Here is a 26,564-nt window from a genome sequence, read left to right on the forward strand (position 1 = left end):
TATAAATATATAAATATACATTTCTAAAGCACTTACCTGTTATGTGGCATGCAGAAATAAATAAGCCAGACTTCCCTTGCTCACAAGGAACTTCACTTCTAAAAGCGGAAATGATACATAAAGGGGAGATGGGAAAGGGAATGGGAGTTATTAAGCAGCAGCATGTGTGGAAATGGCCATGAAGGACTGGAGGCCTATAACTGAGGGAGTGGAGAGCAAAGGTCACTTCTCAGACCCCATAGTCCAACAGTCCTATAGGAAGAAAACAGGGACATTGTTGAGAGAGAAGGCAACATGATATGGAGATAGAGACCTGCTTATGGGCATGGGAAGGCAAAGGTTTACCTAAGTTCAGAGGCAAGTAAGATGATTCCTGTGGGGAGAAAATTGGAATGATGACCAGATGTAAGGTCCATGAGGGCAAATCATTCATTTCATTTTTGTCTTTGTATTCTCATCACTTTTAGCACAGTACTTTCTAATACTTCCCACATATTAGACTTCTAGACAATTAATGCTGAATTGAATTATAGTAAGTGTTAAAAGAATAACTTGTTTGTAGTATATAATACAAGATATCCAAAATGGCCATTTCTCATTATGATATTTATGGAGTTACCTAATAATATGTCAATTATTACCTCCTCTATCAAAATCCATAGAGAACTTGAAAGGTTTGAGCAAAAGAAAGATAACTAGATTTTGGATTCTTACCAAAAAGGGAATTCTTAGGGAGTCTAATGTGAACTTGATTGACTGGTAGAATTTCTTAGAGAATGAGTATTAACATTTCAGTAAAGAGAGGAGAAATTTAGAAAAGCATTTACCCCTGAGTAAGACGAGTAAATTGTTCTTATGAGAGAATAAACTGAAATTCTGAAATCCTAGAATTCTTCCTTTTTTAAAGGATGTAGACTGTGCACAGGTCTCAGAAGCATGATATATTCCAAGTAGATTCAATTGTGTGTTTTTCCTCATTGCTTTTATAATAATATATTAATAGTGAAGGGAAAGTATAGACATTTTTCATGCCCCCTTTCTTTTTTACTCCTAGTTCCTTTCCTTGTCTTCCTGTCTTTCCTCCCAATTCCTCCTTATTCTCTGCTTTCCATTGACTTCCCCTTCCTTCCTTCTCTTTGGTTTTAACAAAGTCCCAGGCTAACAGCATACCTTTGACGTGCTATCGGGGAAATGCAGTATGTTCCTTGGGCAATAAATATAAGAGGAGCTTTGTTCTAGACTGTCCTCACTTTTATCAAATGTTGGTGGCCTAAGACTTAGTCAGTCTCCCTTTTTTGTGTTTGTTGATGCAATGTTCCAAACAATGTTCCTGCCTTTGGATCTTTTCCCTACATTTCTCTTTGCCAGAGGGATTATAGATTTAGATCTGGAATGGAACTTGGAGACCATTTGGTGCATCTCTCCCATTTAGCAGAAGGGAGAAGCTCAGAGGAATAAAAAAAAAAAAAAACTTGTCTAAGTTCACACAGTGACAGCTGGAATGTGAACCCAGGCCCTCAGATGCCACATCTGCCCCCTCTCTTTCTGGTACCACATTGCTTAAGAATAATATGACCACTTGAGTTTAGGAAGCTCTTCTTAAAGCTTTTGATATGAACCTATGTGGGAGTATGGGGGTGATAGCCTATTGAATCAGGGGGTTCTTTGTATGGAGTGGGTTTGGACTTAGGATAGACTTTCATTAGTGGTTTTGAACAAAAGTTATTAAATTTTCACATAGTTCACTAAAATTCAAACCCACATCCGTATAATTCAACAAACCTAGCACAACTTGGAATCAGAACCTATCATTACATTGATTAACAAAGTGGAAATTTTGGTAAACCATCCTTCTCACTCAGAATGAACCTGTTCTGGCATACTACTTACCTGGCTTCTTTGGTGTGCTTGCCAAAACAATGGCTGGTGCATAGAACAAATCTTTTAGAGCATTTAGTCAGAGAGCTATTGTGCTGAAATTTATCAGGAACAAACAAATGATCTTCCTTGCAAACAGAGGAACTTTGTATCCTTTAGCTCTGGGACAGCAGAGGATTCACTGGATGAAGTCATGACTCTAGTCAGAAGAAGCTCTGCAGAGTTTTCACATTTGATTAGGATCTTTGTTGGTAGCCCCAAATCAGTGAAGTAGCAGGAACCCCAGAGCTCATCTGCATCAGCCCAGATCTGAAGGAAATATCCTCCACAGCAAAAAGGCACTCCTGTGAGGCAGAGCTCCCTACCTCCATTCCATTTTGAGAGTGCCCTTCCTTTCTTTAAATTTCACAACATCCAGCCTTTATGTCCCATTCCTTCTGTTTCCCTCAGCTCTCTACCCAGCTTTTTACACTGACTCTCCCCACCTTTTCTCTCTTCTCAGCTACCCATTTATCTCACTTTTAAGCCATGCTATTGAATCAGCCAACTACCAGGTATTCATGTTTTGTCTGTGATTGGTTTAGCAGTTTCTGGATTAGCAGCCAAACCAATCACCTGCTGCATGATCTGACAGACATGAATTAGAGAAATTAAAGATATGATGGTTTTTCATGTTTCCATGTTTGTGTTGTTGTTTTTTTTCTTCTCCCAGTTCCGAGTGTTCACAGCCCCCTTCCATAAGGTAGGCTTTGCTGATTTCTGGCTGGCCGATCAGCTGAACAGCCTGACAGTGTTACTTATGGACCTGGAATATATGATCTGCTTCTACAGCTTTGAGCTCAAATGGGATGAAAGCAAGGGCCTGTTGCCAGATAAAACGGGAGGTAGGGGAAAAAACATGCATCCACATCTGAGACTAAACTTCCCCAAAAATGTTAGGAATGTTGATTAGAAATTGTTATGTCCTACTGAAATCATAATATCAAAAACTCAGACCTTTTGATTTTTTTATTCACTATTATGGTTTTGCTTTTAAATTTCATATTGTAATAATCATAATTAATATTTATATGGTACTTTCTATAATTTATAAAATATTTTCTATGCATTATCTTTCAGAGGCTTTTCAGTAGCCCTGTGAATTGGTACTATAAATACAACTGATTTTTCTTATCTGACAGAGTCAGAAACTGAGGTTCAAAAATGTGAATTATAAGTAGCAGGGCCATAATCCAAACTCATATCTTCTGACCTTGTGGATGTTCTAAATATAATATATTTACTAAGAGATTTTGTAATTTCACTCTAAGAATAGTGAAAACCAAAAATGTAGATTATCATGTCTTTCTGTTTGTAGTAAAGCTGAAATAACACTTTTCAGCTTTTCATTAGTTTCTACTTCATTTTAGTGTAGCATCATGTGAAACTCATCAAAAAATGATGAGATCTAGAATCAGGAAGAATGCTTTGAAGAAGTGGTTTTAGTATTTTTAAAAATAAACTTCTGGTAATGAAATGAACTGGTTACTCCTGCGGTTGTAAGTAGATGGGCCTATAACTTTCACATACTTTAAAAAAAAAAAAGGCAAAACCACTTTGTAGTGATTTGAGAACAAGAGTCTAGAGAAAAATGAGAAATCAGATCTTTCCAACAGCCACCCTACCAGATTTTATAGCCTTTCTTCCTTTATTCTACCTTTAAACTAACTGACTGCTAAAAAAGATTGGCAATCAAACTGTTGTAGAAAAGGAAATAATCTGGAAACTCATCATTCCTCATTTTATAGAAGTACTGCTAGCAGTGGTTATTCCAGAGACCAGGAAATATAAAATTGAAGCACTGATATAAATTTTACAGTTAGATAGCATGACAAAATATCATTTTGATGTGTTAAAGAGGGCAACAAGCTAATTTACCCTTCTGGCAAATATAAAGAGAAGAGACAAAATGGGAATGTAGAAAAGAAAGAAATAAAATTTGTGATTTTTTTTTTCCCCTTTGAAATCTTCACAGGACCAGATATTTGCAACTCTTACATCTATGGAGTGCGAGCCATTGTTCAGTGCATCCCAGCTTGGCTACGATTCATCCAGTGCCTGCGCCGGTACCGAGATACAAAAAGGCCCTTTCCTCACTTAGCTAATGCTGGCAAATACTCTACAACTTTCTTCATGGTGACATTTGCAGCTCTTTACAATACTCATAAAGGTATTACATTGATTATGAAATGTTTTTTTTTAAATCCCATTTTTTGCTCTTTCAGCTTTTTTCTTATTCTGACACCATATTCGTTTGTTATGGTTATTTCCCATTAAGATTCCAGTTCATCTGCTTTGCCCTTCCAAGATATCCTAATATACAGTAATGCATAATTACTGAGTGAAAGGAAACAACTCAGATTGGGGAGAGCTTCTGAATAAATGAGAAGTCTTGATTTATATGCACTAGATATTCTCCTCTGACACTGACATTCCATTTGCTTTAGTCAGATTCCCTATTCTTTTCTGAAACCAGGAGAGAAAAGTAAAATTACTAGGGAAGAACCCCCTTTGGCTGTCATGTATATTTTTATCTCTCTTTTTCCATTGCTAGGGATTGTTTCCAGCCCATTTAACTGCAAATTGAGCTCTCTGATCCCTCTAGTTTCCTATCTCCGTGGAAACCACAGTTATTACCTGATTTTGTTCTTATGTTGTAAGGGTGTAGAAAACCTTTTAACTTGCAAGCTGTGTGTAGTCACGCTGATTTCTTTAACCTTTTTCCAAGTGTTGTCAATCCAGAGACTCCCTCCCTTTCACTCAAAAAATATGTTGCCTTTGTCTATAGAAAACATGTAACTATAACCTCTAGGTTAAATTTTCGCATGTAGATTATAAAGGATATTTGAAAAATAATGATAACTAACTTATATATGGTGTTTTAAGGTTTGTAAAGCACTTTAATTATGTCACTTGATCTTCACAACACTGGGAGGTAGGTGCCATTATTATTTTTATTTTACAAATGAGGAAATTGAGGCAAATTGGGATTAAGTGATTTGTCCAGGATCAGATAACTAATAAATGTCTGAGTCTGGATTTGAATCCAGATGTTCCCAACTCCAGGCCAGATGCTACATTCATTGCTCCATCAGTTGCCTCTTATTCCAATGGGCTTTTAATTATTTTGGTGAGGGGCACCTAGGGGGCTCAGTAGATTGAGAACCAGCATGTCCTAGGTTCAAATATGGCCTCAGATACTTCCTATCTGTGTGATCCTGGGCAAGTCACTTAACCCTCACTGCTTAGCCTTACCACTCTTCTGCCTTGGTTGTCAACACAATGTTGACTCTTAAGATGGAAGGTAAAAAAATCTTAAAAATATAATTTATTTTGGTGAAATTCATTCTTATTTTAGGTTACTCAGCTGGCACTTCAAAGATAATTTGAAATATGTCTTATGCTACATAGAAAATTAGGAAGTCACATTACTGATATTAGCCATGAATTTAGACTAACAGACCAAATAATAGAGTATATTTCATAAAGGAACCTCAGAGATCACTTAGTATGAATCTTACTGAAGCATGAATCTCTTCTTTTTACCTACATATCTATTCATACAATCTTAGATGTAAGGGGTTTTTATAAAAGGTTGGACTGGATATTTAGGAGTAGTGTCACAAGGAATTTAATCAAATTCCAAAGAGATTTATTTTAACAATTTATAAAATATGGAAAGAGTGAAAGTAAGAAAATCAGAGAGAGGATAGGGTAAGATATCTAGCCTACTCACTAAGCATTTTGCTCCAGCCCCTGGCTCAACCCAGGTGAGACTAATTAGTCCTTAGCTGGAGAGGCCTCAAGGCGAGGACCTGGGGATTCAGAAAGCCTCTCTCAAGAGGTTAGTCCCTTCAGAAAATCCAGGAAAGGAGTCAACCTTTTTCACTCACCCCAGGTAGTAGTTTTAAGGAAAGTAGAAGCAATCTGAGATCCTCAAGCTGGAGCTCCTCCAAGGTCAAGTTGAAGAGGAAAGACCAAAAAGACTCCTCACAGGAAGTTCTTGGCATTTTTAAAGATCATTTCTTTTCATCACTTCCTGTGACTTTCTTCTATTTTACGTATACCAATTACAGCTAAAGCTTTGCTTAGGACTGCCCAGTGGGCAGTCATATGATTCTGATATGTCACCAACTATCACACACATGGGTCCACAGACCTCCCCCACTCAAGTGTGAGTGGGGTGTATACACTTTTGATGATTAAATCTAAAAATGGGCAGGAGAGAGTTAATTTAATCTTCACATAGATTTCTATCTAGATCTATACAGATATCTCTTTCTATCTGTAGATATATAAGTAATATACTTCATTTGAAAAATCTGCTATTGGAGAATGCTTTACCTCTCTAGATAGCCAGTTTCTTTTTCAATGCCTTTTCTTTTAAACATTGCTAATGATTATGAAGTTCTTCCTTAGGTTATTATAAAATTTGCCTCCCTGTAAATATTGGTGCATAGGCTTGTTTTCTGAACCTATGCAGAATAATTTTGATTATTTTTCTGTATACCTATTCAATCCTTTTGAATATTTAAAGACTATAATCAAGTAAATTCAGTTTAGCAATAGCTTACTAAGTAGCCTGAACCATATGTAGAGCTTTTTGCTGCATCAAAAGATATAACAAAATCATGATACCAGACAAAGCTAAAGTAGAAATGGATCTCTGATTAAAAGAGATAAGGAAGGAAAATACATTTTGCTAAAAGGCACTATAAACAATGAAACAATATTATTACTAAACACTTATGCACCAAATGGTATAGCATCTAGATTTCTAAAATAAAAATTAAAGGGGCTTAAGGAGGAAATAGAGTACTAGTGGGGGATCTCAATCTTCCCCTTTCAGAACTAGATAAATCAAACCAAAAAATAAATAAGAAAGAAGTAAGGGAAGTTAATAAAATGTTAGAAAAATTAGAGTTAATAGCTATCTGAAGAAAACTGAACAGAGATAAAAAGGTATATACCTTCTTCTCAATAGTACATGGTACATATACAATGATCGACCATGTACTAGGGCATAGAAATATTGCAAACAAATGCACAAAAGCAGAAATAATAAATGCAACTTTTCCACATCATAATATGATAAAAATTATAATTAACAAGGGTCCCTGGAAAGACAAATTTAAAATTAATTATAAACTAAGTAATCTAATTCTTCAAAACTGGTGGGAAAAACAAAGCATAGAAATAATTATGGACTTCATTAAAGAGAATGACAATGAGGAGACAACATATCAAAATCTATGGGAAATAGCCAAAGCAGTACTCAGGGGGAAATTTCTATCTAATGAGTGCCTCTATCAGTAAAATAGAGTGGGAGGAGATCAATGAATTGGGCTTACAACTTAAAAAATTAGAAAAAGAACAAATTAAAAATCCCCAGATAAAAACTAAATTGGAAATCCTAAAAATTAATAAAATTTTTAAAAATTTAAAGTAAAAGAACTATTGAAGTAATAATAAATAAGATCAGGAGCTGACAGTAGACTGGGAGCCACACCTAGAGATGTGAGGCCCTGGGTTCAGATCTAGCCTCAGAAATCCTCAGCAGAGCAATTGGACTGTCCTGAATAGAAGAAAGCACAAGAAGGGACAGTCAGAAGAAATTCAAAAGGAAATAACTTCCAGAGCTGCTAAATTCCAAAGGGCTATCACTGGGGCTTCTCTAGCTCATACAATGGTCAGGAGGAACCAGAAACCTGAAGTTTGAAAGGCTCAATGAGAACAACCCATCAGGGCTGCCAAGGAAGAGAAAAAGGCTGAACAAGCAACCAAGAAGACAGCAGTATATGCTGCTAAGGCTCCTACAAAGGCAGCACCTAAACAAAAGATTGTGAAGACTGTGTAAGTTTCTGTACTCCAAGTTGGTGGAAAACATTAACTGTCTTCTAAATTGGATTAAGTAAAATAAAATTTAAATTACCTCTTGTAAAAAAAAAAAGAAGAAGACCAGGAGTTGGTACTTTGAAAAAACAAATAAAGTATTGGTAAATCTAATTTAAAAAAAATAAATAATATAATCAAATTAATAGTATCAAAAATGAAAAGGGCAATCTCACCTCTTATGAAAAAGAAATTAAGACAATTATTAAGAACTACTATGCCCAATTGTATGGCAATAAATATGATAATCTAGGTGAAATGGATGAATATTTACAAAAATATAAAATACCTAGATTAACAATATTTCAGAAATATTTCAGAAAGATATAACAAGTTTATTTAGTTAAATATCTGAATCTACTCTTTAAGGACATTACATTCAATTCACAGGATCATGCAATATATGTAAAAGGAATAGGATGAAAGATTTACAAATAGAAAGAGCCTCAGTTGCTCTGTAGTTGAACCTTGTAAAGGATAATTTTAGTGTTGTGACCTAAACTATATTAATTATTGGTCGCCATGGATATTCCAAATAATAAAAAAAAATTTACCCAAGACAGTCTGGAAATTTATGGTGATGTGATTAATATAGTGGAAAGAAATTTAAGAAGAAGGGAGAAAGAAAGGGTATAGGATTTCTCCCGCCTGGCTTGTGCCGGGCGGGAAGATTAGAGGCTCTAGAAGGTAAGGTTTTAGAGAGTAAAAGAGGAAGGAGTCAGCCTGAACTCCAAGAGGGCTCAGCCAAGATGCCTGAACCTGAATTAGCTCAAGGGCAAACTCACAGCCAAAACCCAGACAAATAGCTGCCACCACGCCAAGATGTTGGAACACTTAGCACGCTGCCAGCCAGAGACACGTCTCCAGGAAAAGAGGCTGAAGAGGAAGTGACAGGCCCTATATAGATAGTTTTACGTCACTTTCCTGTGTCTCATCTGTACCAATGTTAGCTTAGCTTGACTTGGGACAGCCCAGGGGTCTGTCCGCTGTTTCTGCACATGTCTGTTAAAGGCCACCTTCTCAGATACTTAATCCTTGAGTATGGTGCAGACATTCCTGACCTTGTTAAACTAAGTAGGGTGGAGAAATGTAGAGTTCCCAAGACCTGATTCTGTTAGACCAAGTATCTCCATTGTTACTAATCAGGAAATAACTAAATCAGATCTTCTAATGTATGAATTTAAAATTCACAGCCTCTACTCCATAGGTGAGAAAACTGAGGCTAGAGAAGTTAGGTGACTAGCATGCATGCATGTATGCATGTGTTTGAACATTGTCTTCCCTGAGGAAGGACTCTGAGCTCCTTGTGGACAGAAACTGTCCTTTTCCTCTTTTTTTATCCCCAGTATTTAGCCCAGGACCTGCCCACATAGAAGATATTTATTGATTGGTGGTCTAATTTCTTATAGTACTAGGTAACAGTGGTGGGTCGAGTTCCTCAGACTCCAAATCCAGTATTATTTTCAGCATAGGAGAATATTACACATACCTAAAAAACAATAAAAGAAAATTAAAAGAACACACATTTCTATAGCTAGCAAGTTTACAGATTACATATCTTAAAATATCCCAGGTAGTAGGTAGTATAGATATTATTGTCCCATTTTACAGATGAGAAAACTTGAGTCCCAGCAAGGCTAAATGACTTGTTCAGGACAGGCCTCAAAGCCAAGAGTCAGATTCTTGTCTTCTGACACTAGAACTTAGCAAAACTAAAATAGTTTTAGAAGTCTTAAGGGGTAAGGGGGAAAATGTTGTTTCTGGCTGAAGGATTAAAAAATATGCCATGGAGGAAATTATGTCTGAGATAAGTTTTAAAGAAAAGGTTAGGATTTCATCAGGCAAAGAGGCATTAAGAATAGCATGAACAAAACAAAATGGAGGAAGGAAATCTCAGGAAACATTGGGGACAGAGGGAGCAGTCTTAATTGTCTAGAACATAAAGTATGAGAAGCATCTATAGGGGTTGGGGGTAACCAATTATTGGAGGACCTTGGATATCAGACAGACATTTGGACTTTATTAGTTGGGAATAGGGAGGCACTTAAGACTTTTGAGCAGATCTATACAGATGGAAATTCTCTCTTAATAGGCTATTACAATAGTCATGGTTGATGGTGATAAGAACTTCTGCCAGCCTTGTGACTGAGAATAGAATGGAACAGGGAAAGAGAGATGTTATTAGGGATAGAATCCATTGGACTATGTAACAGGATGGGATAAGGAAAGCACAGTAAGAAAAGATGGAGAGAAGAAAGGGGACAGAGTTGAGGAACTAGCATGTCATGCTTTAAGCTTTGCATCACTCTTAGTTATCTCATCAATCCTCAACTCTGAAGGGTAAGTGCCGTTATCCCCATTTTATAGAAGAGAAAACTTAGGCTGAGAAATATTAAATGGCTTGATCTGAGTCACACCTGATAGGTTCCAAGGCAGGATTGTAGCTCTGATCTTGTGGACTCCAAGTCCTCTGTTCATGCTGCTACCTCACTACCTTTGACCCCCAGTAAATGTAAGGAGGCCAGAAAGCACATGCAGATAGAGCTGTCTGGACATTGACACACTTTCCAGGGAAAGAGGTCTCATAGGCATTCTGAGCTGAGAGTGTTTGTTTTTGTTCCTTTTCCTAGCCTACCAACATCATATTGCTTTTTTTTCTGCTTTTTTTTTCTGAAAGCTTTTACTTTTCACTTCAGTTGTGAGCATCAGAAAATATTATCATTGTCTTGCAACTCTCCCCATGTTTGAAATAATTTTTCTCCTCATCAAAAAAGGTTTTGTCTTATTTTAAAATTTAAAAGCTATTTTTAAAATAGTTTTCTGGAGGAAAATGTTCAGTGGTTTATTAGATTGAGTTCTAGAGTTGTCATAGCAAAAGACCTGAATTCAAATCCTCATTCATGCATTTATTGACTTTGTGACCCTCTCACATTACTGCCTCAGTTTCATCTTTTGTAAAATGACTTGATAGTCTCAGAGGGTTTCTTCCATCTCTTTGATCTTATAATCTGAAGATTTTTTTTAATATGTACAAAAAAGAGGACTTATGCTTTACTCATTTACTTTGGAAAGTTAGAGATGTCAGTTTATTGACCATAACAAGAAAGACATTTTGACAATCAAGACCTCTAGTTGCCTTTGTTCTTTGTAGGATGTGCATTTCCTCATTTTATAATGCCTAGAGGTTACATTTAGAAATGGTGTTTATTATGTTGAGTATTTTATCTGAAGCAAATTAATTTTAGACATCGAGCAAGAACTATTGCAGTTAACAAAAACAAAGTTAAAAACCTTCTCAGGAATAAACTTTAGCCACTGTTCATTTCTCTTATTAAGCCTTCAAAGGTTCTCTTCTACACAAGAGTCCCTACCATCAGGGGAGAATTATCTCTCAGTTCTAGCACTTCACCCCAAATGATCTGATTTTAAATTCCCAGGATCTCACAGTGGAACAAAGGAGATCAGGCTCAGGTCAGAGGCTCTACACTTCCTTATTGTTATCTGGCCAAATACACATAAGCCACAATCACAACTTATTGCTTAGTATAAATGTTTTATTAGAAATTTTAGCTTTTCCTTTTTATATGTAATTTAAAAGCATTATCTTTTAAATATGAGAGCTTTGATATGTCCAAATTTCAGAATGAAAGTCAATAGAAAATTAAAAATAAATAAATAAATAGTTGAGGATAATTTTTCATTTTTATAAATTGTAAGGAGTCTTCTCATTTTCAAATAATCAAAAAGAAAGATTGTGACAGTATGTCCAGTGTGTTGCCTTTAAAAAAAAAATTTACCTTTACCAGGCCTGATGGCACACAATTACAATCACTGTTGTTGGATTAGCTGCAGGGGAAGATTTCCTGAGCTCTGTAGGGCTTTGTGCATTGACATAGGTTCTGCCTTTTGGATGTTTGCACTAAAGTTCTATATTGATGTGATGGCTCCTAAGAGAAGGAGACCTCTGGGCTGTGGGGGAAAGAGTGAACTAGCCAAGTTGGGAAAAGAGGAAATCTAAGCTTCTCTGTTGATCACCAGTAGTGAGATTGAGCGCCACACTTTGAGCCTGGATTAGATGGAGTCTCTTTTAAAAAATAGTCAGTTTCCATGGTGTTGTTTCTGATGGCTAGACCAGCATTGGTGAATCTTTTAGAGATTGTATGCCTAAACTGCACCTGCAAGCCTTCCATGAGCCCCTCTGCATTATCCCAGAGAGCAGAGGGAGGAAGTGCTTGCATTATAGGGGGCTGGACAGAGCGGCAGGGCATGTGAAAATTGGCCTCACCCACATTGGAGGGAAGGGAAGCAACCCTCTCCAGCATACCCAGGCATGTTCCCCACCTTTGCCAACATAGGTCTAGACTATTAAACAAGCATATTTATTGATCTCCTTACTTCCAGTCTCTCCCACAGATGTTTAAAGCCCTCTTTATTCTCCTTTCAGCACTCATTTTTAAACACTTTAATTTGCAGATTCTACCCTCTCTCTCCTTCCCTTGAAAAGGCAGACAATTTGATATAGGTTATACCTATGCAGTCCTGCAAAACATTTCCATGTTATCTGTGTTGCAAAGGAAAATATAGACCAAAAAATCAAAAGAAAGTTAAAAAAAAAAGTTTGCTTCAATCTGCAGTCAGACTCCAACAGTTCTTTGTCTGGAGGTGAACAACATTTTCTATCATAAATCTTTTGTCTCAGATTATTATATCACTGAAATTAGCTGTTATTCACATTTGACCATCATACAATATAGTTTTTACTATATACAATGCTCTCCTTATTCTGCTCACTTCCTTTTGCATCAGTGATGTATGTCTTTCCAGGTTTTTCTGCAAACCTGTTCATAATTTCTTATAACACAATAGTATTCAATCAAAATCATATAACACAGCTTTTTCAGCCATTCCCCAACTGATGGGCATTACCATTACAAAAAAAGTTATTATAAATATTTTTGTGCATATAGATCTTTATCCTTTTTTTCCTAATCTCTTTGGGATAGACCTACTAGTGATATTTCTGAGTCAAAGAGTGGATGTACACAGTCTTATAGCCTTTTGAACATAGTTCCAAATTGCTCTCCAGAATGGCTAGATTATTTTATAGCTCCACCAACAGCACATCAGTGATCCAATCTTACCACATCCCTTTCAACGTTTGTCATTTCCTTTTTCTGTCATATTAGCCAACCTAATAAGTATAAGATGATATCTCAAAGTTGTTTCGAGTTGCATAAAGTAGTGATTTAGATAATTTTTATATGACTGATTTCTTCTTCTGAAAACTGCCTTTTCATATCCTTTGACCATTTATCAATTGGGTGATGACTCATTATTATAGATTTTACTCAATTTCTCTATATTTGAGAAATGAGACCTTTATCAGAAAAAATTGCTTTTCCCGGTTTTTTACCTTTTTTCTATTATTGACTGCATTGGTTTATGTAAAACCTTTTTAACTTAATGTAATAAAAATTATCCATTTTACTTACTATATAATACTCCCTGTCTCTTGTTTTGTCATAAGTTCTTCTCTTATCTTTAATTCTTAAAGGTAAGATATTCCTTTTCCCCCTAGTTTGCTAATATCACCCTTCTTGTCTAAATTATGTACCCATTTTGACCTATATCTTGAGAGATGTTGGTCTATACCTAGTTTCTGTCAAACTGCTTTCCAGTTTTCTAGAAATTTTGTCAGTCAGTGAGTTCTTATTCCCAAATCTTGGATCTTTGTGTTTATCAAATACCAGATTACTCTGATCATTTACTACTGTATTGTGTACTCTCTTAGTCAATTCTAAATCTGATCTGATTTCCAACCTCATCATTCAGATGTCCCCTCCAAAGTTACTAGTGATCTCTGTATTGACAAATCCATAATCCTCATCTCTGTTGACCTATGCATCATCTGACATTGTTGATCACCTTTTCTGTATATTTTTAACTATGTTTTTGTGATTGCTTTCTCCTGTCTTTCTTAAACCTCCTCATGCTTTTTGCTGGTTCTTCTGGGTCCTGCTTGCTAAAGATGGGTCTTCCCAAGGGTCTTTTCTGGGTCTTCTTTTTTCCCCTCTATACTATCTTATTTTGTGACCTCAGCAACTTCCTTGAGTTTAGTTACCATCTCTGTGAAGATGATCCCCAAATCTAGTTCTTCATCTCCAGGCTCTTTCCTGAGCATCCCTGACTGCCTTTTTGGACTTCTCAGACTAGCTGTCCTATTGTCATTTCAAACTCAGCATGTTCGAAACAGAACTCTTTGGCTTTTCCCCTAAATCTTCCTCTCTTCCTAATTTCCCTGTTACTGTCAAAAGGGCCACCATTCTCCCAGTCATCTAGAATTATAACTCCAGTGTCGTCCACTCAGAGATGCCTAAAAGGGTTTTGGTGATTTGTTCCATGTGTACAGTCTGCAGCAAATCTTGTCAATCCTCCCTTCAAACATCTGATATTATCCTTTTTTTTTCCCATAGCCCTAGTTCAAACTGTTATCACTAGCTTGATTAATAAATACCTGTTAACTGACTGATGAATTAAATGGAACCTTTCTTTTGCTGAGAGGTGAAGTAGGATAGCAGATAAGAGACTGAAAGTTAACTGATTTGCCCATGGTCACACAGGCAATAAATGTCAGAACAGAGTTCTTCTATCTTGAGTCTTCTGACTTCAAATTTCTTGTTCTTTTAACAATTTAGTTAAATTCAGCAGACGTTTATTGAGGGCCCAGTGCGAGATTAGACACCAGTGACACCAAGATAAAAATGGAACTGGCCTTGCCCTCAAGAAGCTTAAGTAAAAAAGCAAGATATTTGAGAAAGGGAGCATTTCATCATGGAAATATAGAGACAAGATTAAATAGTGTTTGGAGAACAGCAGGTAGTCACTATACTACTCATTTATTAACCAAAGGAATCTTTATTTAATGGAGTATTGATGTGTAGTGTGAATCTTGAAATTTCTCAGACTTGTGAATGTTAAAAAAATTCCCCATTGGGGAATTTTTCATTGGGACAATTCCCTATTGGGACCACTCCCCATTTGGACAGTGAGAACTCTACTTAGATCAGAAATGTGAAGACCTCTACTCCACCCATACTTAAGACTGCTTTAGGGGAGAAAACTCCTTGCTGAACAATGAAAAATACTTAACCCCATACTTAAGCCATGCCTATTTTTAGAATTAATACAAAGGGGTGCTAAGTACCTATAAAGGACAGGCAACTTGTGAACTTACAAGGAACAAAGAGGAAAAAACTCAGAGATTCTAGCCTACTCAGGTGTGGATTACTAAAAGGATTATTCTACTCAGGTGTGAATTCAGAATGGGCTGTCCTTTGGAAAACGTCTACTGTGATTGGTAAATGGAAGAACTTAGGGGAGGTGACATAGGAGAAAACCCCCTATATAAGAAAAGGACAGGCTGTTAAAAAAGAGAGGCTCTTGAGAGACAATCTCTAAGGAGGTTCTTGAGAGAAGGACAATCTCTAAGGAGGTCTCTCAAGGGAGGCTGACTCTGGCTGGAACTCCTCTGGGGAGACTCTGTCCCCCTGGATCCTCACTTGAACAGATCTTATGGTGAGTGATTGAGGACTGACTGATCTTTTCTTTTAGGGCTTAGGCCTGGATTGGCCAGGGCTGCCTGGGCCAGCCTATTCTTTTCTCATTTATTTCCTTTTTCTCTCTCTCTTTCTTTGATTCCTCGTTGTATTATTAATTAGATTCTCTATAAAACCCAGTTGACTTGGGTATATTCATAATTAGGAATATTTCCCTGGCGACCACCTTATATTTGATTTAAAACAAGACACTGTTGTGAAAACATATTTTCTGTGGTCACAATTTACTCACCCACTCTTTTATCTACCACAATTTAGGCCTTCAACCATTTTAATTATTACAGTTTATGGCTCCCACTCTTTTAAATGCCACAGTTTATGGCTTCTACTCTTTTAAATGTTACAGTAGGAGGTTCTTTGGTTAAGAGAGGTTTTCCTAGTGCTCCTCAACTCATACATGTTCTTTAAGGCAGTTCTGGGAAGGAATAGGACAATCTCTTTGGCCTTTAGCTCCTGCCCATACCAGAAAAAAGAGCTGACTTCTTCTCTCTCTACTACCAACTTCCTGTCTTATACTAGGACTATTTTTAATACCTTAGTAAAGAGGTAAGGGAGAAAGAGGCATGTACTGCAGAGAGGAGATGACTACCCATCTTTTCTCTGGTTTCCAGCAATTGGAAGAACTGTGTGTTATAAAGTACTGACCAGACTTGACGAGTGGAAAGTCCCAGCCACCTGAGATCCCTTAAGTTGCGGATCTAGGGATTTTCAAAGAAGCTTAGATCTTTGTTTTAGAGCTTCGTTGTTAAACCTATGGCGTTTGTGCTGGAGGGGACTGCTCCCCTCCCCCACTCTACACATGCCTGAGGACATTCCTCACATCATCCACTCCTCTACCCCACAGCCCAGTGGGAGCGCTCCCTCCCTCCCTCCCCTGTCTGGGGTAAGGCAGGGGGCTCACATGCAAGGTGAGGGTTGCAGTTTGGGCACCTGGTCTCTAAAGGTTTGCCATCACTGTCTTAGATAATCCAAATCATCTTTGTTTTTAATATTCTTTCCTTCCACTCCTAACCAGAAATACACCATGATGACATGATGAGTCTGTAGGTCCTCTGTAGCACTGACTGGCTTCCTTTGTTTTAGTATTACATTCTTCATATTGTGAGCACTCCATGAAGTGTTGTTTGTCTTTGCTTTCTTTAGGGTTTTTTTTTTTCAGTAGGCCCCCAGGGAATAAAATATCCATTACCTTAAGTCTGTTTGAGAAGAGCTACCTTTTACCCAGGCCTATGCTAAATGGGTCCTTTTTGAACTAGGAATTTGCTTCTTGGGAGTTAGGAGGAAATTAGTCTAATGAGAGGACTGAGCTTACAGCATAGCTAATTCCTTCTCAAACTATTTTCTATAATTATTAGTGAATTTTACTCCAATAGTAATCATCTAGTGGTATAAAAAAAAACCTTAAAGAAGATGCTTATTATTTTTACCCTGTGCATAGTTGTATGAAATACTTTGTATTTTCTGTTATTTAAAAATTTTTAACTATACTAAAAAACTGAAATTAAATAGAATATTTGATTTGTCGGGTTACTATTCTCATTAATTGGTAATATATTAAGTTAGATTAAAAACCTGGTGTGGCTGCAGCTAGAGCTTAATTTCTGTTCATTTCTTTTCAAAAATACATAATCAGAAAAACTACACTAGGAAACATTGACTTTAAATGGCTATAAATCTAAAATAATAATCTATAATAAAAATCTATAAAAATAAAAATCTATAATAAATCTAAAATAAAATAAATCTAAAATAGGTTTTGTATGATAACTGAATTTTCTGTTTTTCCTTTAAATCAGAAATATAGTGCAAAGATGGGGTTTTATAAGAAAAAGGAGCTATAGTTGGTAGAAAAACATTGTTTTATAGACCCAGTGACCTTGATCTTTTCTGAGAACAAGTCTGCAACAGTTACCATGGTAACAGCATTGTTGGGGCATTTTCATGATTGTTTCAAAGGCTATTTTTCATGTTGTGGTATGTCAATCACTATATAATGTTATAAGAATAGAGGGTATTAATTCTGCACCTCTGGTTCATATATACAAAAAAATAGTGTAGGCAGCTACCTTCAGAAAGATTAAGTGAAGAACACTAATAATCAGCCTTCACCTTTTGTATTTAAAAAAAGGTACATATTATAAAATTTTCAGCATGCTTGATTTTTCCCTCATTGATTGTCTATGAAAAAAAAATCTCTAGCTGTCAGCTGGTCTCCATATTTTAAGTACTGTCATTTCAAAGCAAAGATGAATTTGAAGCAAATTCCAAAAGGATTTTTGTTGAAACTAGTGGGAAAGATAAATATCCATAAAGAGTGGCTGTTATAACATGGACATTGTTTAGCTGTTGGAGTTGCTTGGCTCTGTCATCTAAGAATAAGAACCACTGAGTGCCTATTTGGAGACCAAATAATAAAATTAGGTATTATGCTGGAATTTATAACTTCTCGAGGAAAATGACATTTTGTTAGAATTTTCTGTTTTTTACCAGTAGTTTCTAACTTCTTTCAAAATATTTCATAATTCTTTTTTATATTTAACTGTTTGGTGATCTCTTACCATGTAGAACAAATCAAACCTTTACAATTATTGCTCATTTTGCTTATGGCTTCTTTGTTAGGTATCTGTGAATGTGATTCCATTTTTTTAAACACTACCAAAAATATTTTATTTTATATTAAGATATTTTCGCATATTATCTAATTCTGCTCTAGATGTCCTCTGTTCAAAATTCCCTCAGGACTATTGTAGTGGAATTCTCTATTTCCTTGGATAACTGTTCGTTTTTCTGAATCAGTAAGTACTTCTCTGGAGTACAACCTATTCCATGCTATGTAATATACTGGTATGCCAAACTTTTAAACTCTTTTACTGTTTTTAAAAGAGTCAGAAATGCTTATTGTACTTGGGCTTTACAGTAAAAAAAAAAATTTCACATTCTTCAGTTAAATTTCTTTTTTAGACATCAAAATCTTATAACTTCAGAAAATTCAGCTAGCTCATTAATTTTATAATGAACTAATTATTAAAATAGCTGTAGTCTTTGGCCCTTACATTATTTACCCTGATATAATTGTTATCAATAAAATGCCAAAAAATGTGATTAAAAATTTTTAATGGTTTAAATAACCTTTTTTTAAAACCCTTATCTTCCTTCTTAGAACCAAGACAGAAGAGCAATTATGACTAGACATGAGATTAATTGTCTTTCACAGTCAGCTAGGAAGTGTCTAAGGCCACATTTGAATCTAGTACTTCCCATCTCCATACCTGGCTCTCTACTGAGACATTTAGCTGCCCCCATTTAAATAACTTTTTAAATGGTTTCCAATGGAAAATGTTTGTTTCAGTACTTTTTCTAATTATAGAATATAATTTGTGTAAATATTCAAAACAGGGTCCAGATCTTTTTTATCTTATCCTGACTGTAACCTAATCTCAGTCTTCTAGGCAAGTCTTGAGATTTTAAGCTGAAAAAAAGGTACCATTGGTGGAAGAAGTTTCCACACTCCTGAAATTCCTTACACCAGTGAAATCAGAGGTCCAATCCCTATCGTTCTGCCTTTAACACAGATTCTCTGACAGATAACATCTTAAGTGTTTTTTCTTTAGTTATCTTTGTTTTTAAAACTGGTTTTTAAATGAACAGCTGATGTTTAACATTTCCATGTAAGTTTTTTTTAAAGATATTCATGCACATAAGGGACAGTATATGTTTGTACATACTGTTGTAATGAGATATAGGAAAGAAAGGGGTGATTTTTGTATTTTTTTAAAGAGCTATAAATTAATTATGACAACATATAGTAACAATTATAGATTATTTTAAAAGTTTCTTTATGGCATATTTTTATATTTTTTTCTCATACCCTAGATTTTAAATTACATTTCATTTACCATAATCAGTAACTATCAAATTATTTATTGTTGATAGATTTCTTAAACATAATGAAGTGAATATTTCTTTTTTAAAGTAAAGTTTATTTATATCTTTTGATTTTTTTCATCACCAGTTTCCCCTAGTATCCCCCTCCCAGAGAGCTTTCTTCTATAACATGATATTTTTGATACAACATTAATACATAAAAATTTGAAAAAAAAAATCAGAAACATGTGCAACACTTGGGGATCTTCCAGCCTCCTTGAAGGAGTGAGTTTGGAATATCCTCTCATATTTCTTCCTTTAAGTCATGTTTGTTCTTTATAATTTTGCAACATTCACATGTAGTGAAGTGGGACTGGGAGGAGTTCTTTCCATTTACATTGCTGTAGTCACTGTGCATATTTCCTTGGCTCTACTTTGCATCAATTCATGTAGATTCCATGCTTCTCTGTATTCATCATATTCACAGTTTCTTACAGCACAGTAATATGCTATTAGTAATATATAATAGTACAATTTGTTTATTCACTGTTTCCAACTTTTTGCTGTCACAGAAAGTGCTGTTATAAATGTTTTGATGTATATGAGTACTTTCTTATCAATGACCTCTTTGGGGGGGGTATAAGTCCAGTAATGAAATTTGTTTGCATAATTCCAAATTGTTTTCCAACATGATTATACCAATTATCTCCATCAACAGTATAGCAATGTGCCTATCTTCCCACAACTCCTCCAATGTTGATTATTGTCATCTTTGCCAGTTTACAAACTATGAAATGAAATTTCAGGCTTGTTTTGATTTTCAGTTTCTTTATCATTAGTAAAGCATTCTTTCATATTGTTAATATTTAGGAATTATTTTGAGAACTTTTTTCATATCCTTTGACCATTTGTCTATTGGACAGTGGCTATTTGACATGTACAAATATACACATAATCTATTAATTGTTCATATATCTTGGATACAAAACCCTTATCAAAGAAATTTATAAAAATATTTTTCCTCTTTTTTGACTGCTTCCCTTATCCTAGGAACATTGATTTTGTTTCTGCAGAAGCTTTCATTTTCATGTAATCAGAGTTATATTTTATCTTTTATATTTGCTCTGTTCCTTGTTCAGTTAAAAATTCATCTCCTACTCATAACTATGAGAAGTATCTGAACTGCTTTTCTCTTTTTTTTTAATAGTATGATCTTCAATATTAAAGTCACATCTATTAAGAATGTATTGTGGAATATAGTGTAATATCTAAGCCTAATTTCTTCTAGATTGCTTTCTAGTTTTCCCAGCAGTTTTTTTTTAAGCAAATTGCGAGTGTTCTCTCAAGTAATTTGTTTTCTAGTTTATTAAATCCTAGAGTATGTACCATTGTTTCTTATTCTATATGGAGTGAATATTTCAAAGTTATCAGTTCTGATTTTTTTATAATTTTAAATACTTTTTATAATTCATAAAGATTTTTAATAAAGAAAAAAGTTAATAAAAACAATTATGTCAGTTGCCTCATCTCTAAAGGGTTTGGACAAGATGGCATCTGAAGTCTGCTATTTTTAAATCTATGTTCTTATGTAGTATTGAGTATTTTTTAAATTTCTACTGCCATCTTAGTACTGCAAGAAGAATACAGGGTATTGATTAACTTGGTAACCTTCCCTTTAGAAATTAACAAAAATTTGCATATATTTCAAAATATCTGTGATTGTATCATTGTGGTTACTCCCTGTATATTATTCTGTTCTCCTCCTTTGGGCAAAGATCACAACCCATTTCCCTTTGTTTGTGCCTTCCCAGTTAGAAGATCTGCTACTCCAAATATGGGTAGCCTTCCTATAGGAATTTTAACATTCCATGAGACCCCCTCTGTTATCTCTCATTCATTCATTTCCTTGATATCTTTTATGTCACTTCTAGCATTTAAGCCATTATTGATACTGTATCATAGCCTACTTATTGCCCTTTAGGTAACTTATACTTTCCATTCTTTGGAAACTTAATATCCCATGGTTTGTAGTCACATAACATTATTGGAATATTGATATTAAAAAAGTGGAGTTTTCTGTCTAGGACATTGAAAACACAGTTTCCAAAATGCAGCCCAGTTTACTTTCTTTTTTATATTTAGGCCTAAGCCAAGCTCATCATGTTAGTCCAGTCCAAGGTATAATACTGATAGAGTGGCTCCATTGGCAATCTAGTCACTTGTATGTCATAATCTAGACAATTTACATTCCTTGTATAGCTGGTTTTTTCCAGTTTGGATTACAAAACCAATTACTTTCAAGTGACTATTAAAGTGGTCCTATGATATTCTGAGTCTTGATGCAGTCAATATATTGATTCCATTCTTTCTGTCAGCCTCAACATTTGATCAATTACCAAGTGTTATGATTTTTCTTGTGAAGAAACTCTTGAATTTACTTCTATTATACTTTGGTTTAGGCCTTCATTGTATATATGAATCATACCATCATTTAAGTGTCTATGAACCAAATACTTATTTATAAGACTATTGCTGTTAGGAGGAAGGCCAGGTAATTAAATTGAATTTACAAATTTATACCTACTTGCCATTCACCAAACAAAAATTTCTAAAGGAATAGTTGTAGCTTAAAAGATGGAAACATGTTTGGAAAATTGGGGGGTGAAAAGAATGATATAGCCCGTGCAGTGAAAGGACTTCAATGACAAAATCTTTCTGCCTAAACAATGAATACTGACTAGAAGTAGTGAGAAGTATTTCTTTTTCATGCATTGGAATAGACAGCCTTGAGTTTTTTGAAGCTGGGATCAGAAGAGATAGGAAGCAGTGTCAAAGTCAAATACTAAAGTAATTTTACATGTATAAGATTGGTTTCCTGAGACATATAGAAACAATTAAATGAGATTAGAAGCTGGAAATCTAGGGAAAGTCAATTAGTAAGACCACCAAGCAAGGAATTTAGTAGTGAGAATGGAGAGGGGGGGAGATTAATTTACTAGACTTTTTAAAAGTGAATAAGTATGTTGTAGATAAAAATGAACCATGGATACAATTGGTTTAGATTTTCAAAATTCCTTTGATATGGCTCAATATCAAATATTATTTTTTTAATTCAGTTTTCTTCAATTCGATAGTAAGAAGGATCCATGATCAGGAGCAATCCTTCCATAGACCTAAATCCCTACTACCTCCATGCTTTGTCTGTTTTTCTCCATGCCATCCTAGAAATATTCCATAGAGATTCAAACATTTGACAACAATAAAGAGCTGATTTAAAAATAAGGAATGAAGTAAAGGAATGAATAGAGACTTCTCTGAATAGAGATATAGAAACATTGAAATTTGGCTGAGATCAATGCCAGAACTTGTCTTCATGTTTTTACATATGACCAAAAGAAGTAAAAAGAACCTATTTGTAAATAACACCAAAATCATTTTAATAAAGAAATGAGGAAATACTAAACCAGGAGGAGTAAATTATAGAAACATAAGACTGTTGAGAGTAGTCAGAAATGCAATAAATCCAGTTTACTCACTATTCCAGAAGTGGTTCTCATGTCTGGGCTCCTGGCCCAGCCCCTCTGCTCTCTCTGTTGCTGTGAATCACATCCTCCTTGGGCACAGGGTTTGGAAATCTCCCCTGAGTTAAAGCTCTTCCTTATAGAAATCTTGATTGCTTTTCTTCCTGTGGGCCTTGTTGTCACCTCTTAGAAGGGGAGCTCCTTGAAGAAAGGGGTGATTTCACTATTTTCCAGTTCACCATATCTGCTTTTTTCCTTTCACTCCTCTCCTGTCTTCCTTTGGTTGTCTGATATTAATTGAAGCATAATTGTTTTATTTCTTAGCTTGAGTACAAGATGCATAATGTAACACTATTGCATTTATATAGCATTTTAAGATTTCCAAAATGCTTTACAAATATTATCTCGTTATCCTCACGACAAATCTGGGAGGTAAGTGCTGTTGTTAATCATATTTTATCAATGAGGAAATTAAGTCAGATAGAGGTTAAGTGACTCATACAGCTAATAAGCATCACAGACTGGATTTGAACTAAAGTCTTCCAAACTCTAGACCTATGATGGCGAATCTATGGCACAAGTGCCAAAAAGGGCACACAGAGCCCTCTCTGTGGGCATGGCTGCCATCACCTGCCAGAGTTTGTTCCTAGAAAGCCAGAAGGACTCAGGGTGGAACTCCCCCCCCCACCCCCCCGTGTGCCTGAAGACATTCCTCACTTCCTTGGCCTCTCTGCCTAGCAACTCAATGCCAGCACTTCCTTCCCTGTCTGGAGTAAGGTACTAGGGTTGAGGTGGAGAAGGGTGTAGTACTCAGTCTCTCAGGATGGGGTGGGGGTGGGGCTTGGCACTTCATCTCTAAAAGGTTTGCCATCATTGCTTTAGATCTAGTACTCTATTCATTACATCACTAGCTATCTCTGTAAGTTTATTCTATCATCCTCAAATCTAGTTGTTATTATGAATTATTGAAAATTAAGTTTGTATGTTTACTTAAATAACTGTATTTTACTTATATTTATGTTTGATCGTTACTTTATTTTTCTCTAAATCAGTGGGGTTTCATAGGAAAAAAGTTCCATCTATTATCATTCCACAAACACCCCCATCCCCACAACAACAACAAAATTTTCTTATGTCTTGACGCTGGAGAATAAAATATTCTTGGTAACTCCTAGTGCTAGGCATACAATAGGCACTAATCAGTGTGTGTTAATTTTTCGATAAAGTCCTTCTGTTTGATAGCATACCTACCACAGAAACAAAAAGGAAACATCTAATGTATCAGCAGGAAAGAAGGTAGGAAACATTCGTTTTATCTGTGCAGAAATAAGTGATGTTTTAGGAAGAAGCATTTATTGATATTTACCTAGATACTGAGACTTATGGGAGAGAATAGAGGACAAACTGTAATTTGTTACTATCCTTTTGAAAAGTGTTTTATTGTTTAGATTTGAAGAAGCTGATCTGTTAGAACATTAAATTGAATATAAATACAATTTAATAAGTAAATTCACTTATTAATCATATCAATCATAATCATATAAAATTGAGGTTGTTTTCCATATGTAATGGTTCTATCTCTAATTTTTGTCCACAATTTTATAGTGGTATAAAGCATATATAGCAGATAGAGGTATATAACATTACCTGAGTTTTACCTGACAAGTTGAAAGTGACTTTTGCTATTCAGATTTTCCTTTAACCCTGTATTTCTCCTTTGTTCCTCTCTGATTCTATTTTGGATCATATTTATTTTTCTGTGTATTATGCCCCTTGACTGATTCCTACCATTAAATTGTAAATGGCTTGAGGGCAGGAGATGGCATGTTTTCCTTTTCCTATTCCTAGCATTTTTACAGTGCTTGATACATAGTAGTCATTTAATAAATGCTTGGTTCAATGGACTCTGAGAGAGGATTTTCCCTTTCTCTAACCAGACCTAGATATAATTATTTAAATCACTCCAGTTGTGTAGGTATCCTCCTTTCAAAAATCTTGTAGGAAAAGAATTTTAATATTTCCTTAGTGACTCATTATCCTTATAAGTCATAAGATTCTTCCTTATTTTGATTAGGTTTTAACATTAAGTTTATTTCTACACTGGTTATCTGAAATAACAACATCCTATGACCTGGATGTTTTCTTTTTTTGCTGCAGAGATTCCCAGTGACAGAATGTGTTTTTTGTTGTCATAACTGCCTATTGATGTTGATATCATTTCATCCATTCATTTGACAAATATAAAACATTCCATGCAAAGCACTGCACCAAGTATTGAAGAATATACAGAGTTTTGATGAAACAACCTCTGCCATAATGACACAGTCTAGAAGGGAAATAAGATACAAACATAGATGTCAGTGATATAAAACATTACATAATAAGTTTATTAGAGAATTACAAGGTAACATACTATGTGCATCTAAGGATGATATTCACTACTCCTTTGGAAAAATTAAGTGTGTTTAATTATTTCAATGTAGATAACTCGATAGAGAGAGAGAAACAGATAGACAGACAGGCAGGCAGGCAGACAAACACACACACACACACACACACACACACCACACACACACACACCACACACACACATTTTCGGCTCTAGGCTTCCTCCTTAATTCCAATCCTGTATAACTAACTGCCTTCTAGAATTTCAAACTGATTGTCCTAAAGACATCTCAGACTGAGCTCAGCTGAAACAGAATTATTACCCTTTCCACACCAATATTTTCCCCTTCCAAATTTCCCTGTTTATGTTGAAGGATACCATCCTTTTTCCAATCTCTCCATATATCCAGTCATTTACCAGTTCTTGTTTTTTCTACCTCCACAACATCTCTTATGTAAGTGACCTCATCTTCCCATTTGCGTAGGTGCCAGCTTAGGCCCACATCACTTCTTTCTTGGACTGTTTTACTAGCCTTCAACATGGCTGCCAGATTGGTTTCCCTTAAGCACAGATGTGACACTGTCACATGGAGATGGAAATGAGAGAGTAATCAGTGAAAGGTGAAGAATGGAGTTTCCAAAATGGAACAAAAACATTCAGAGTTACTAGGATGGGCTGAGTTTGATAGGGTAGAAGTATGTTAATCATTGAGGAATGAGATCAGGTAAATTATCATTTTCCATATATAGAAAGTGTTATAAATTTAGAAATAACAAGAATGGTTAGATGGGTTAATTGAAGCATTGCTATAATACCACAGTTGTAAGCCTGGGTAACTCAAATTTGGTGGTACCCTCAATAGTAACAGGAAAGTTGGTAACAGTGGATATTTTATGAGGAAAGACAGTGTGTTCAGTTTTTGACATTCTGAGTATGAAATATCCAATAGGTAGTTGGGGAAGCAGGACTAGAGCTCAAGAAAGATATTAGAGCTAGTAGACAGATCTGGAAGTCATCTGCAGGGAGATGAGAATTCAACCTATGGAAGCAAATGAGATCACTTACTGAAATGGTAAGAAGAAAAGAGATTGTAAGAGTGAGCTTTGAGGAAACCCAGTTAGTGAACGTTCCCTGAATGAAGATTCAGCAAAGGAATCTATGTAAGAATTGTCAAACCAAAAATCCAAAAGAAAAGTAGTCAAAAAACCTAGAGAAAAGATTATTTAGGAGAAAATATTGATGAAGAGTTTCAGAAGCTACTGTTTTTCATTTAATTTTTTCATGGGTTTGATTTTTATTTTTGCTTTTCATATGTCATCTTCCACAACATGACTAGTATGGAAATATGTTTTGTATGATATCACA

General features: G+C 35.4%; 1 protein-coding gene across 1 annotated transcript in view; it reads left to right on the top strand.

Moving 5' to 3' along the window:
- The window catches only part of XPR1 (xenotropic and polytropic retrovirus receptor 1), a 274,881-nt gene that overhangs the window by 196,762 nt on the left and 51,555 nt on the right, over window positions 1–26,564 (top strand). The window contains exons 10-11 of the mRNA XM_056815607.1: window positions 2,591–2,762; window positions 3,893–4,087. Of these exons, the coding sequence (XP_056671585.1) occupies window positions 2,591–2,762; window positions 3,893–4,087 (367 nt within the window). The remainder of the gene's footprint in view (window positions 1–2,590; window positions 2,763–3,892; window positions 4,088–26,564) is intronic.

Source organism: Monodelphis domestica, chromosome 2 (genome assembly GCF_027887165.1).
Source record: "Monodelphis domestica isolate mMonDom1 chromosome 2, mMonDom1.pri, whole genome shotgun sequence".
Classification (NCBI taxonomy): domain Eukaryota; kingdom Metazoa; phylum Chordata; class Mammalia; order Didelphimorphia; family Didelphidae; genus Monodelphis; species Monodelphis domestica.